The 15567-nt window shown below is 40.4% G+C and overlaps 1 protein-coding gene across 1 annotated transcript in view; it reads right to left on the bottom strand.

The window, feature by feature from the left end:
- LOC311237737 (inositol hexakisphosphate and diphosphoinositol-pentakisphosphate kinase 2-like) overlaps positions 1–15567 on the bottom strand; it is a 136815-nt gene that overhangs the window by 107175 nt on the left and 14073 nt on the right. The window contains 2 exon segments of the mRNA XM_084325712.1: positions 10227–10312; positions 12409–12499. Of these exon segments, the coding sequence (XP_084181838.1) occupies positions 10227–10312; positions 12409–12499 (177 nt within the window).

Genomic DNA, 15567 nt, shown 5'->3' with positions numbered 1-15567 from the left:
TCGTACACATTTGTGCTTTATAAAGATCCGACTCTCTCCTCTGATAGACCTCTTCAACAGGTACTTTTTGTGTCAGGTCGTTAGGTTAGGTATGAAAAGGCATTCATGAGATCTATGTAGAAAACAACTCAAAAGTATCCCCTACTGCAGGGCTATTCAACTAAATTGTTCAGGGGGCCACATTGTCAGAAACCCAAGGGGCCAGGGGCCGGACTGCCACGGCGCCTCCCCGCGCTATGAATATATGTACACTTGACACAACACGCAACCACATTTTCACAACTTTTATTTAACTACATTGCAAAAGTAGTATACTTTTCAAAAAAAGTGCTTCATTTATGTGCCACATCTGCAACATCTCCTGCAGAAAGTGCTTCATTTATGACTGTGCAACAACTGCAACATCTCCTCTTCAACATTTCAATATAAAAATAAAATAAAAAACAAACAAGTGCATGATGTGCATCTGAACATTCTAACATCAACAGTAACACTTGAACAAAAAAACACATTTATAGTGCAGCTGAGCTTATGAAAAAGTGCTTCATGTCTGTGCAACAACAGTAAATCACAGCATTTTATTAGCACTTATTGTCCACTCTTAACTCTCAAACATCAGGGGGGTGGGGGGCAGACAGGCCTAGCCTACATACACACATCTAATGAGAGCGATTGCACTTCTTTGACTGGGCAATGGCAGAGAAAGAGGGTTCATAGGAAGTGAGGGCTACCCGCAAACAGTGATGCAAATGCTCATTTGTCAAGGAGGCACGTTGCTTGTTTTAATGGCATTCATGTGAGAGAAACTGGATTCACAGGTGTATGTTGAGCCAAACATTGTTAGCACAGATATTGCCAGCGTTTTTATTTTGGGGAATGTCTTGACATGAATACACTTTATCCAAAATGTTGTGGTGGATTAATTCTCAAGTGCCTGCTTCAGAGCAGATGATGCTTGCATGTCAATTATTTCAAGTTGCAGGAGACCTTCATCAATGTGAAGTGATGCAAGGAACTCTTGTCCTTTTGTGGAAATAGCAGCTACATTGGCAAATGGGTTGCTCACAAAATGCATCAATTCTCTGGACATGTCAAATTCATCAAATCGACTTGCAAAGTTTTCCCTCAATTTATCAATGAAATCTGTCATTAATTGAGTGACTTTTGGCTCAATTGTGCGTGTTAACGTTGACATGAAAAGAAAAAAGTAAAAAAAAAAGAAAAAAAAAATATTAAAAAGAAATATTTTTTTTTTATTTCTTTTTTCTTTTTTTTATTATCATGTAATCTTTGGCGGGCCGGTCAGAATCATCCCGCGGGCCGGATCTGGCCCGCGGGCCGCCAGTTGAATAGCCCTGCCCTACTGGTTAACCCTGTTATGGCAAATATTATACGTGTCATCCTATTACATCATTTGTACAGCTTACTGGACCTATTAGTACGTCTAAACTCCAAGCAGCAGACCATACATTTACATTTAGTCATTTAGCTGACGCTTTTATCCAAAGCGACTTACAAGTTCTGTACAACAAGTCATCAGGAAGGGCACAACTCTATCAGCTGAGTAACAATGTTCATCAAAGTGTTGAGTGCTACAGTGTAGGTTAGTTTATTAGGACAAGTGCATGACAGTACGGTTAGTTAGGGTTAGATTTTTATTTTTTATTTTTTTCAATATATGGGAACGAGGCAGCTGCCAGACAATACTGTGTGTAATGGGCTTCAGTTTAGCCACTCCGTCTGTCAACAATATGCTATTGAATCTGCCTGGTGCCATTATCAACCTCCAAAGCGATCATTGTGGGATCTTGATTAAAACACAGAGTGATAACACATCGCACAGCGCTTGGTTGTTGACATGGACTAGTGAAAGACTGGTTCAGAAGAGATGTGGTCCTCAGAAGATAATGTCCTTGTATCTATGGCAAACATTACAGGAACATTGTCAATATTGTTACCGCGACCGACACTTCAAATTCAATACCTGTTCTAGCGTGAAAGCTTCTGTGTAGAGTCTGTAGACACTATTTTCAGTTGCAGAGCAAAGCGACAGTTCTTGTCACGGTTGTTTGTCAGCTTGTTATATATGATGTTATCATGTTATATATGATGTTATCATGTTATATATGATGTTATCATGTTATATATGATTGATGTTATCATGTTATATATGATGAGAGCAGAGCCTCCTCGACTGGTTTTGATTGAACAAGAAAACAACAAAGGATACATGTTAGTAGGTGAATCTGACAATATCATAATTGTATTAGTGCTGTCAGGTGATTAAACATGATATTCTATATTCTATAATCAAATTGCATGTGTCCGGATGGCAGAATTCAGTACTGTATCTACAAAACCTTCTGTTTAACACTTTCAGTGCCGGCCATTAACATGGTAAAGCATGGTTATGCCACCACCCACTTCAATGATAGCGTTGTGAATGCATTATCTCTGTCTTAAATTATGGCTATGTGTCTAATCTGCCCGTCGTTTATCAATGACTTGTTTGCAGTCAACATTGTCGAAACGGATTGTTTTTTTAATCACTTCATTTCCGTTTTATAGCATTTTGAAAAGCCCTAGTTTTCAAGGAATATATAAAGATTCTGTGATAAAAGGCATTTACTGGAATATTCTGGCATACACAAACACGTTGTCATTTTTCGGCCTATTTATGAATCATTTTCAAATAAACGCTAGATTATCGATAGTATATGTGTACTTATGCACGCTATAGAGGCAATCTGAAAAATCGATTCTCTCATTTCCTCATCAGCGATCACAGCCACACACACACGCACACGCATAGGGCAAACGCTGATATATCTGTGAAAATAGCTCTGATTATCCTAAGACTGGTCAAATAAATTCCTTACCTCAGATCAGATGTTATCCAAAAAGATTATTCCAATTCCTGATCGCCATTCCAAATATCGATCACGCTTATTGATTACAGTGTTGGGTACTGTAAATACATAATCCACACATTTTCCGGGCCGGCGATCACTTGGTCTCTTCAGTTGGCCTTGACGGAAAAGTAAAATGAGGAAACTGGCCCCCCCCCCCCCCTTCATCAGTCTAAAGTAATGGGGTGCAGTTACACAGGGAGAGACGATAGAGACGACCTTCCCAATTGAGCTCAGAGAGACTCTGCAACACTAACCTGAGGCTCGATTGATGAAATATGAATTCAAAACGCCAATAAAAAAAAATATGACAAACGCTATATAGCGTTGGCCGGCACTCAAGGGTCGGCATGAACTAATCCGAATAAACTAAACTAAACTAACGACAAAACGCGTGGCTGACATCCAAAGTGTTAATCATCTTCCATTTATTAATTTGCTTAGATTTTTCAGGTCTGGTAAATTTTTGCATGGTGTTATTCACAGTCAAAGATAAAAAAAATTTTTATTAAATTGAATTGATATTCGTATTTGGTTCATTACAATTTACTCAAGCCTAGTAACATACACAGTATTTCTGACACTGGGAATACATTCCCTGAGATCCATAGATGTCCCTAGAATCAGATACCAAGAACATGCAAATGGACCATTTAAAAAAAAGTCTGTAAATGTTTATTCTACGTTCTAGGAATGAATGAGATTTTAATTTTTTTTTAATACATTTTGAGTTAATTTTCATAATGGGATAATTTGCTGTGTAATTAATTAATCTAATTAATGCGATAAACTGATTATTATAGCAATAATCATTCATACATTGTGTTCAGGCATTTCGTTTATTTCTCTAGATACTTGATGTTAAATATATGTGATGTTAAATATATATGATGTTAAATATGTGATGTTAAATATATATGATGTTAAATATATATGATGTTAAATATATGTGATGTTAAATATATGTGATGTTAAATATATGTGATGTTAAATATAATTTGACTATTGTTTTTAGTATTTTTGTATGGATCCACAATTGTAATAAACTATCGTAAATTATTGAACTTTAGAAATCATCTCCTAATTAGTATAATTTCAGACAGCAATTCAATATTATTTTCTTATATCAATTAAGACAGGGCAGGCCCAACAAGGGGTGCCAACACGCAACCGATTCAGTAAAGCACATAAGATATTATGTTAAAGACACGAAACCCACACTAAGAATCTCAAGAGGTTGGTGACGGCTATTAGGGCTGGGCAATAAAACGATAACGATAATTATCGCGATATATTTTACTAATTGATATCGATCGATAAAAGAAATATCAATAAAAAAAGTAAAACATTTTTGTGTGACCTGCAACAGGGCAGCTTTAAAACCAGAGACAGTGGACAGACTTGCCTGCAACTTAAAGTAATGGCTTTGCTTGTCCAAATGACAATTAGGGCTGTCTTAAATACTTCAAAGCTTCGTTCGATGGCACAAGCTTCGAACATTAAAAAAAAATCGAAGTAATTTTTTTTTTTCTTTTTTTTTTTTTTTCCTTTTTTTACTTCGGTGTGTGTGTGTGTGTGTGTGTGTGTGTGTGTGTGTGTGTGTGTGTGTGTGTGTGTGTGTGTGTGTGTGTGTGTGTGTGTGTGTGTGTGTGTGTGTGTGTGTGTGTGTGTGTGTGTGTGTGTGTGTGTGTGTGTGTGTGTGTGTGTGTGTGTGTGTGTGTGTGTGTGTGTGTGTGTGTGTGTGTGTGTGTGTGTGTGTGTGTGTGTGTGTGTGTGTGTGTGTGTGTGTGTGTGTGTGTGTGTGTGTGTGTGTGTGCATGGGGCCATTGGGTGGGGCCGGGGGACAAATACACTGGAGGAAAGTAACCCAGCTCAGCCCAAATTATATCATCACTATTGCCTGTTTGAAGGATATCATCCTCAAACACATATACACCACCTACACTACACGCCTATTCTCAGTCCTTGCCCCACAATGGTGGAATGAACTACCCACCCCAGTTAGGACAGCCGAATCCCGTCCAATCTTTCGCCGTCGACTAAAGACGCACTTCTTCAACCATTATCTTAAATAAAATTAAATAAATCTAACCCTAACTAACCTTACTCACTGTCATGCACTTGTCCTAATAAACTAACCTACACTGTAACACGCAACACTTTGATGAATATTGTTACTCAGCTGATTTGTATCCTTCCTGATGACCTGTCGTACAGAACTTGGATAAAAGCGTCAGCTAAATGACTAAATGTAAATGTGAATGTAAATGCCTTGTAGAATTCCACACATAAGAAAGAAAGATACTGGGATGAATAAACAAAATAGGAAATAAAATTTAGAAATGTATGCAATACATAAATAAATATGAATCTCCATATATGAAATAGAACATTTAGATAAGGTGCTACTGAGATGTTTTGGTGAGTTCTTTGTTTTTTTGTGGAAGTAGCCCTTCTTAAAAATGCATGAACATTCACTGATAATTGGTCTGTAGTGGAGTCTACAAGGTCTACATTGCTGGACCTTGTAGACTGACATAATTCTGTGCATACCGGTAGTTTAGTCTACACATGCCATATTTCAAATAATCAAAATCTTACTTCATTCATCTTAAACATTCTTGATTTGGGGGATTGGTAGTTCCCATGAAATCTGAAGTTGTTCAAACGACAACAGCGATCCACCTTGAATTAAATCACACAGCTGTGTTGGCTGCGTCACAGTCACGAAAGGGGCTACTTAATTCATTAATCCAATCCACTTTATTTATAGAGCCCATATAAAAACAACAAAGTTTACCAAAGTGCTGTACAAGTCCCACAACATGATATAATAATAAAAAAAAAAAAAAAAAAGCTTCAAATTAAAATCGAAGCTCGGCCCCGAAGCTTCGATTGCCAAAAAGAATTCGAAGGTCAGCCCTAATGACAATACTGACCAAATTGAGATTTCTTTTTCTCTTGTCCATTTATTTTGTTTGCTTTCTAATTTAAAATACAGTTTGAAACCGTCTGTACACAGTAGGCTATGTGTGCTAGCAGAGCTAGTCTCCAGTCGCGAGTCACGGTGCACATGTGTGAGAACTGGAGTGTGAGGGGCTGTAACACTAAAGATGGCGGCAACGACAAAGAATTGGTGCAAAATAAACATACATCTGTTGTTTAAAAAAAATATATATATACCTATATATATTTTTTTTTTATTCTTTTTTTTAATACTTATAACAATATCGATAATTATCGATATCGAGTGATATGATAACATTATCATATCGTTATCGTGATATCATTTTTGGCCATATCACCCAGCCCTAACGGCTATCGTTTCAACACCACTGAAGCATTAAAACAAGGTGTCCCAGAAAGCTAAGCTAACTCCCCTCAGAGCCATCAGAGGAAGCAGAGGGTTGCAAATGATAGAAAAAAAAAACTTTTGACTATAGTAGTCGGTAGTTCATTTAATAAGATGTGGTGCTTGAGAACACACACTACATCTATAATGAAGCAGACGTCATGTCATACATATACATAGATGGTGGCACTAGTGGGGGAGAAATGACCACTGCAACCATGTAATGCGACATGTTGGATCGTGTTTCTATGTTGAATGAGGTGCACAGAGCAGAATGTGTTTTGTGTTATCGTCTGGAGATGAACTTTACTAAATAGAATCAGACAGAGCCAAGTGAGTTGTGTCTCCATGAAAACAGTGGTAAACAAATATAATATAAATAAACCAATCCAACACCTTTGGATTTTCAATACCTTTTTTGACAAGAATGATACTGAAGATCAATACAATACTCATTGGGTTTGGTTTTCTGATGCCAAGCGCTACTCCTGTCATCATAACCCAGAAGCGTCTAGGACCTGGACAAAAAGTAAGGCTGTCTTGAATGAACAAGATGTATTTGTGCAGATTAAGTGACTGATGAGGCTGTGTGGGACCCGGTTATTCTTTGACCAGGTTTAAAGAGTCAACATTAGATTAGATACAATGTGTTGTCATTGTACAAATACAGAGCACAACCAAACTAATGTGGCGTCTCACCAGAGTGCAAAGGAGGATACAGTATAGCATGTGAATATATGGAGTATATACTGTATATTTATATATATATGACAAAAGATAAGGAATAAATTAGATGCATTTCAAACCCCATGCAGTCATTGGACCAGAGCTGAATAGAATAGAATAGAAATACTTCAATAATCCCGAGGGAAATTTGGCACTACAAATCGCTCACAGTAAACATTTAGGTAGACAAAACAATTAGTCACGAATAAGAATAAAAAATAAAAAAAATACATTTCCTATGTTATGTATATACATTATAATATAAAATATACAGTAAAAATATACAGAAATCTACAGTAAGTGTACAGTAAGTGTAATATTGAACAATGTTGTTTTAAAAGTAAAAGTCCAGGGCCCTCATTTATCAATGGTGCGTACGCACAGATATGTGCGTAAACCGTGCGTACGATCATTTCTAAGCAAAGTGTGGGACTTATCAAAATGAACGTGTGCTTGAGATTGTGCGTATATCTACGCACAGCTCAGACCGTGCGTACCTGGCGCCCAGCGGTAGAATAAGACTGCACCATGAGACGGACTTTCATGCATTAGTTTCAACACTGACGTGTTCTGTATGACACCTAATTCATTATAGTTCATTGTAAAATAGCGACATTAGTGTAATTATTGTCAAACCCTATAAATAGCATTTGGAATAGGTATTTCCGAATTAATTCAGCCTGGTTCATAGCATTATTATAGGAATACTTCTTGCGGTGTGCGCTCAGATGTTTAGAGATATAGGGCAGTCTATTTGCCGAGAGAGAACATACCGCTACCCGACACACATTCTCCTTCATTTGTACCGCAATTGGAGCGTGGAAGAAAACGCAGTGTTGGATGTCGTAATTTCCCCAACCCCCAACTACCGTACTTTTCGGACTATATGCCGCGGCTTTTCCCCCCATTTTTCAACCCTGCGGCTTATATAACGGTGCGGCTTATATGTGGACAAAACCCGAAAATCAAAATATTGCTTTTTTTACTGCATTGAAATGTTATTTATCTGTTCCCTTATTTGCTTAATACAACTTGTAAATGAGTTAATTCTTGTTATTTGTCCGACAATATTGTGTCCCAATGGGAGTCATTCTCTGTAGAGGTGGGAACTTAAAGCTCAATATAAGAACGGCCATGCACCACCCACAGAATCGAGAAAGAGCAATCAATCTGTCAATCCTTTCCGTGTCCGGGCCGGGTGATTTTTCCCGTGTTAAGTCAAATTAAGCTGCAGGCTCCACTCCTTACATATGGTAATTAAACATTAAAACACATGCGGCTTATAGTCCAGTGCGGCTTATATATGTACACATCATTCAATTTAGCTGCTGCGGCTTATAGTCAGGTGCGGCTTATAGTGCGAAAAGTACGGTACATACAATATCCATATATCAATAATAACAGAAGGCCGAGGCCAAGAGAGGATTTTACGCCAGGTTACCCAACATCATCGGAGCAATAGACTGTACCCGTGTAGCTTTCAAAGCTCCATCAATAAACAAATCCAGTTATGTGAATGGGATTCCACTCGGTCAATGTACTGCGATGCGCATTTTGGCTGATAAAACGGGATTCCACTCGGTCAATGTACAGATAATCTGCGATGCACATTTTGGCTGATAAAACGGGATTCCACTCGGTCAATGTACAGATAATCTGCGATGCGCATTTTGGCTGATAATGTCGTTGCCGGTGGCCGGAGTCTCATTCAGGCCTAATTGTATTTAATTCAATTGTAATGTTATTCAGATTCAGATTCAGAATCAGACAACTTTATTGATCCCGCGTGGGGCAATTCATATTTGCAGCTTCACCAACAAGCAACAAAGACAAACAAACAACAAAACATCTCAACGACAGCACGGCAAATAAAAAGAGAAACACTCCATGTGATACACAATCCAGCAGTAAAAGTAAAAGTAAAAACAGACAACCAAGTGCAAAAGGCTACTTAAAATGACTACCGTCTGTGTTTAAAAGTCTGATAGCCGAGGGGACAAAAGATTTGGCGTAGCGGTTGGTCCTACTTGGTGGGACGTCATAACGGCGGCCAGAAGGCAACAGTGAAAACAGAGCATGGAGGGGTTGATTAATGATGCTCGTCCCCTTCTTGACCACCTGGTCCGTCCAGAGAGAACATAGGTCTCTCTGTTTTACTCCAATTATTTTGGAGCACACTTTCACTATGTACTGTAGGCTGTTCCTATCTTTAATGGACAGGCCACTGAACCAGCAGATAAAAGAAAAAGTTAGGAGGCTTTCAATAAAAGAACTATAAAAAGTGCTCAGGATCTTCGCACTAACATTAAAAGAGTTCAGCTTTCTCAGCAGGTAGATCCTCTGCTGACCTTTTTTAACAATAGACTCTGTATTTAGGTTGAACTTGTGGGGTATCTGTAATTAAAACATCACTTAAACGCAGATCGGGATTATCCACTGAAGCCATAATAACTCTGACCAAAACCACAGGCTCAATAGGCATTGTAGAGCGCAGAGTTGGCCTGCTGAAAGCAGCAATTCAGTCAAGAGGATCAGACAGCAGTTGTACCCTTTACCCCAAGTCTGCAAGGTCTTAATCTAACTTGAAAAAAAACTCAACGAAAAAAGGCATTTTATTTGCAGTGTATGGTATATGGAAAACGGAAGCGAAAAATTTTGGTTACGAGTTTGTATTCTCCATTGGGTTGCACATACAGTGTGCTTCAGCGACTCGTTAATTTCAGTCATTACAGTGCTTATGTCGGGTCAGCTTGTCATTTATTTCTGTCAATGTGCTGGTTCTGTAGGACTGGGTCAGCCAACATCCTTGGCACCGAAGATAGTCTACACGCTCCCTCCTCCTCAGCTAGACCCCCGTGAAGTTTCTCATAGTTCGCTCGGCTTAGTCCATTATTTCACATCCCATGGGGGTGTTTCATTACCATATATGGATAATCATGCACGAGCATAGACGGTAAGAACAATGGTATTTATCAACACGGAGTGTGCGTACGACCTGTGCACGCACGGTTGATAAATCCCAATTCTTCTGTGCGTAGAGACATTCTAAATTCCGCGCGTAGGAACGAAAATAGAACACTTTCTACGCATTATTGATAAATGAGGGCCCAGGAAGATGGTAACTGTCACCCTGTGCTCAGTGATGCAGGGAGGCACACCACCAGGTCCCAGATCCAATATGACCCTAAAACAACCTCTGCTATAATATACTCCAGAGCGCGGTCATTAGCTCTACTCACCCTCTGGCCGGGCAGGGTCCCTGTTCAGGACGGCGTAGCGGGGAAGCTGGATGCCCTCCGCCTGCAGGATTCTGTACACCTGCCTCCTGAAAGACAAAGGAATAAATAACACAAAGCGGAGATAAACGTTCACAGGGTTCCCACAGACATTGCAAAATGAAATTCAAGGACTTTTAAGTACTTTTCCAAGCACTGTTTTTCATTTTCAAGGATGTCACTCAAAGGATACAATTCACTTTTAAATGCTGTTTTTTTTTTAACATCTTCTTGGCCTGCTTGTCAGTTAGAACATCACACGCGAAGAAATGAGGGAAAGCAGTTGGAGCGCACGAGACAGTGACTCGTCAGATTTGATTAAAACAGAAAAAATAAAGATTTCTTGATTCAGAACAATTTGATCATGGATGAACAAAACATTCAATGCGAAAGGTTGATTTGAATTTCAAGGACTTTTTAAGCACCTCGTTAAACAAATTGGCTGTTTTCAAGGAATTCCAGGCCTAGACTTTTTTTTGTAAAAACAATCAAGCACTTTAAGCACTTCAAGGACCTTGTGCGAACCCTGCGTTCATTAGGTTCATTAGCATCAAGATAAGATAAGATGTTCCTTTATTGATCCCTTTGGGGAAATTCAGGCATCATAGCAACATGGGGGAGGGGGGAGGGGGGGTACAGGTATGGCACATTGTACTTATACGTTTGTATTAAGTATTAAGTCTATTAGCATTAAGCTCGCTCAAGGAGTAAATTCCATTTGAAATCTGCGCCTGCAGGCAATTATTCTCCAAGCATTTTATAACTCTGCACCATGTTACCGTTTTAGCCTCGATAAAAGCATTATGCACAATCTAATCAACACAGAAAGCAACGCAGAATGACAGCATTATGCTTTTCAAATAGCACTGCACGACACACACATTAAGCCGCCTCAAGTATAATGCCGTCTGCTTCCGTCGCTTGGTGAATACCAAAAGGTTACGGCCTCCGGCACCATAATCCCACATCAAGCACAGAGCCGGGAGCCTGCGACCCAACGGGCAGATCCCAGGTGCCAGAAAGGAGCGAGGCAGCACTGTTAGCATGCTGATGCTGTCGTGTGTTGGTATGTATGTACCGCGTGCGTCCTCTGATCTCCTGTGTGAGGTGCAGAGGTATAATAATAATAATAATAATAATAATTCATTACATTTATATAGCACTTATTCTAGACACTCAAAGCGCTCCCCACAATGTAGGGTGGAAATTAGGGATGCACCGATCCGATATTGATATAGAATATCGGCCCCGATATGAAATCTAGTTCTGAATAGAACTAAATTATTTGTCGCGACAGATCCTCCTCTTTTCCAGAGGATCCAAACACGGTGGGATTCCCGACAGTTACTCTGCGCCTTGCGTCGACAGTGAACAGGCTGCTTCACTGATCGATCCCCGAGCTGGCGTCGGTGCAAACGACCGCTTGTATACCTACGAGACTGAAATCGATCGAGGCCCTCGGCCTGAAATCCTTCGGCTATTTACAGAGGCCTCTTCAGTCAATACGGTAAACCGTGTTGTGAGATTAATATAAAAAGGAATAAATGCAGCCATTGTTTATGAATAGCTCAATAATCCTGCAGGGCTTTTATTGGAAAGAATGTGGATAGCAGCGGCAGCAGCCTCAGACCTGTCTGAGGGAGGGTGTTCCCACGGGACACTGGAGTACGGGTCCTGTTCGCCGATGCATGGCTTTACCATACTGTGTATGGGCATCATAATTAGGGATGCACTGATCCGATATTGATATCGGATATCGGCCCCAATATGATTAAAATAGCTAGATAGGGTATCGGAGAGAAAAAAATAATAATATCTTATACATTTTTTTTTTTTGTTATTTAATTTTAATAATAAATAACAATTCAGTACATTTATATCTATGTGTTAATTTGTTACATTTAGTTTCACTAAGTTAGGAAAGTAATGTTTTAAGTCAAGCCCGATGTTGCCTTGCACAAAATAATGATCCCAGTCTCTTCCACACAGTGAGGCATACAGTTTATTAATTGAACAATGGGTATCGGATCGGTACTCGGTATCGGGCGATACCCAAAGCCCAGGTATCGGTATCGGGACTGAAAAAGTGGGATCGGTGTATCCCTAATCATAATCACACCCATAGTGTCTGGTCCATCAAGCTCACCTGTCTTGGATGTAATACTGGAGGTCCAGGTCGTTGATGACAAAAGGGTTCCTGAGTTTCTCATAGGCCACTGCTTTATCCAATGGAAAACCTAGAGGGACGACAGACAATATGTTAGCCTGGTACATGGGTGTGTGTGTGTAATGTGTGTGTGTTTGTAGGTGTGTGTGTGTGTGTGTGTGTGTGTGTGTGTGTGTGTGTGTGTGTGTGTGTGTGTGTGTGTGTGTGTGTGTGTGTGTGTGTGTGTGTGTGTGTGTGTGTGTGTGTGTGTGTGTGTGTGCGTGCGTGTTCAAGTGGTTTAAAAATCCCAGCAGAATGAGGCAGTAATGTTACTGGCATCAAATTCATTCATTCAATCTTCATTTCAACTCGAAAAATGCCCTCATTTACAATGACGTGGAGCATAGAAACATAATAAATACATGATGAATACAATAAAGTCAATAATACAATAAGTGCAATGAAAAAAAGAAATTGTACACTCAATTAAAAACAATTACAGATTATGGTGGTGTGGAATGGTGATCAAGGATTTAAAACTGACCAAAGGAAACCAAAGTATTATATATTATATATATAAAGTGTGTCGGGAGCACAGAAGCCAACAGCAGACTTCTCAAGTTCAGTACAGACTCTAGGTGCTTTAACCCTTTTACTGCCGCACTACCAAAGGGTTAACCCTTTCACTGCGACAATACAGCAGGTTAACCGTTTTACTGCCACACGACAGCAGGTTAACCCTCTCACTACCACTACAGAAGGTTAACCCTTTCACTGCCACACTACAGAAGGTTAACCCTTTACTATCAAAGGGTTAACCTTCTGTAGTGTGGTAGTGAAAGGGTTAAGTGTGAGTCATTGAAACGTGTCCTGGCTATAAGGTCCAGACGTCCACTCCAGCAGAAAAGTAAGATAAATTAATTTTTATTATTTTTTTTGCTGCTTTTCCATTGTCAAAAGGAACCTTTCAGAACCTCTGAAGGTTCCGAGACGGTTCTCGTTTCTTTTTCCACTGTGATTAATTCACTGCTAATTAACACTTTGATTGCCACTCACGAGTTTTCTCGGATTTAAAATAGTTACGTTGAAAGCCACTCACGAGATTTCTCAGATTTTTTTTTTTTTTTAGCGATCTGAAATCATATTGCATCACGCGAGCCTACCCAAGAGCCGCCGGCGATCAGATGTTGAAAAAAGCGCCCCCTATCGTCTCCCAGATGACATCAGGGATTTTGGAATGGACTCAATGAAAATGGATGGGGGAAAAAATCCTGTACTCCACATTTTCCAGTCCACTGATGCAGCCGGGGTTACCACAGTTCATTATGGATCCTCTGAGCGCCGCGGATCATGAATTCTACTGTATACACGTTAGATCTATACACTTATCGATTTTTTCGAATGGTGATCAGGAATTGGAATATACCAGTTGGATACCATCTGATGTCAGGTAAGGAATCTATGTTATCAGTGGTAGGATAATAAGACTCGTTTTGATGAAGATATAAGCTGTTTTGTGAAATGTGCTCTATCGGTTTCACTGTAAAATCCATGAGGAAATGAAAACGGCTATTATCAGCGCGCGGCTCGAAGGGGCGTGCATGTACGTATAATATTGATCATCTAGCGTTTATTAGAAAACGATTCATAAATAGGCCGACAAATATCAACGTTCTGGAATATTCCAGTAAAAGACGATTATCACAGAATTTACCTCAAAATGGGTGCTTTTCAAAATGCTCTCAAACGGAAATGAAGTGATAAAAAACCAATCTGCCTTGACAGCACTGACTGGAAAATGATTCTTTGATAAGCGACGGGCAGATTAGACACATAGCCATAATTTAAAACATAGATTAGGCGATATTAACGTTAACATTGGCGCCGATGGTGGCATTCAAGCGCTAACTCTGGTGCCACCTGGTGGCACTGAAAGTGTTAAAACCTCTCATTTGAATAGCATACCCTACTCACACACACACACACACCCTTCTTGTAATATGCAGATCACATCTATAATTCATAGTCTGTACGTCAAGTCACTTACTGTAACCTATAGGTCTCTCCATGTTGCAACATGTCATTCTGTCAGTAAACTCTATTTTTTTTTTATTGATCTTTTTCCCCCTCCATTTTCCTCCGATTTTCTCCCATCCCAATGTTAGTCGTATGCCAATTCCCAATCCCCTTCCTGGTCACTGCGCACTTACCCCCCACAGTCGGTCTGGGAGAGTGGAGGCTACCACGTGCTTCCTCCGACACACGTCTAGCCAATCAACCGCTTCTTTTCACCTGGCAGCGCGGATCCTCCCTGAGAGGGCGTAGCGTGTGGAAGGAGGAAGCACGTGGTAGCCTCCACTCTCCCAGATGATCTGACCTGACACTATCCCACTCAGGTCCTATCCGCGCTTAGCAGGCGCCCCGACCGAACTGTAGGAGTCGCTGTTTACAACGACCCGGACCCACCCCGCCAGCTTCTCCCACCCTCTAATACTGCCAATTGTATTAGTGTGAACGGCCAGCCAAGCTGGTGACAACCCCGGAGCTGTGAGCTGGATTCGAACAGGCGAATCCAGCTCACAGCTTCGGGGTTGGTGACGAACGCAATCTCCGCTACGCCACCTAACCGCTCCAGGAAACCGCTCTATTCTTAATCAAAGACTCTGTTGTCCACCTCTGTGAATAATCTGGTCAAATGATTCCACATCAGCAAAGGTCGGTGGAAGTGTCGACAGTTACGCCTACGTCACTTGGCGCGTTATGAACACGAAGAGGCTCTCGTTGTACCTATAAATCGTGCTCTGTCATTTTTCACTCTTTTGTGAACATGAGAAATTTCATTTGCGCTGTGATTTAAAAGAAAATGGCGTGATGAACTTTCACCCCCAGCTAGTTGCCCGTTTGTGGATGTAGTGACACATTTCTTAACCTGTCACAATGGAGAGCGCCGCTAGCTCCGCCCCCTGTGTTTTGGGAACTCGTGTTTTAGCACCTCCTGAGCCACTCGAACGTTCTGAAAACCTCATGTAGAACCTTCTGTTCACCATGGAAACAGCTTTGGAACCCGTGAGCCGAGTTCGACAGCGTGGTTCATCGTGGCAACTTCTCGCAGTGGAAAAGGACCAATGAGAAGCCGGACAGCATACGGTCCAAGTCCCA

Source organism: Notolepis coatsorum (genome assembly GCF_963971535.1).
Source record: "Notolepis coatsorum genome assembly, chromosome: 12".
NCBI lineage: Eukaryota > Metazoa > Chordata > Actinopteri > Aulopiformes > Paralepididae > Notolepis > Notolepis coatsorum.
Note: the sequence above shows the minus strand (reverse complement) of the source record. Positions and strands in the feature narration are given on the sequence as shown.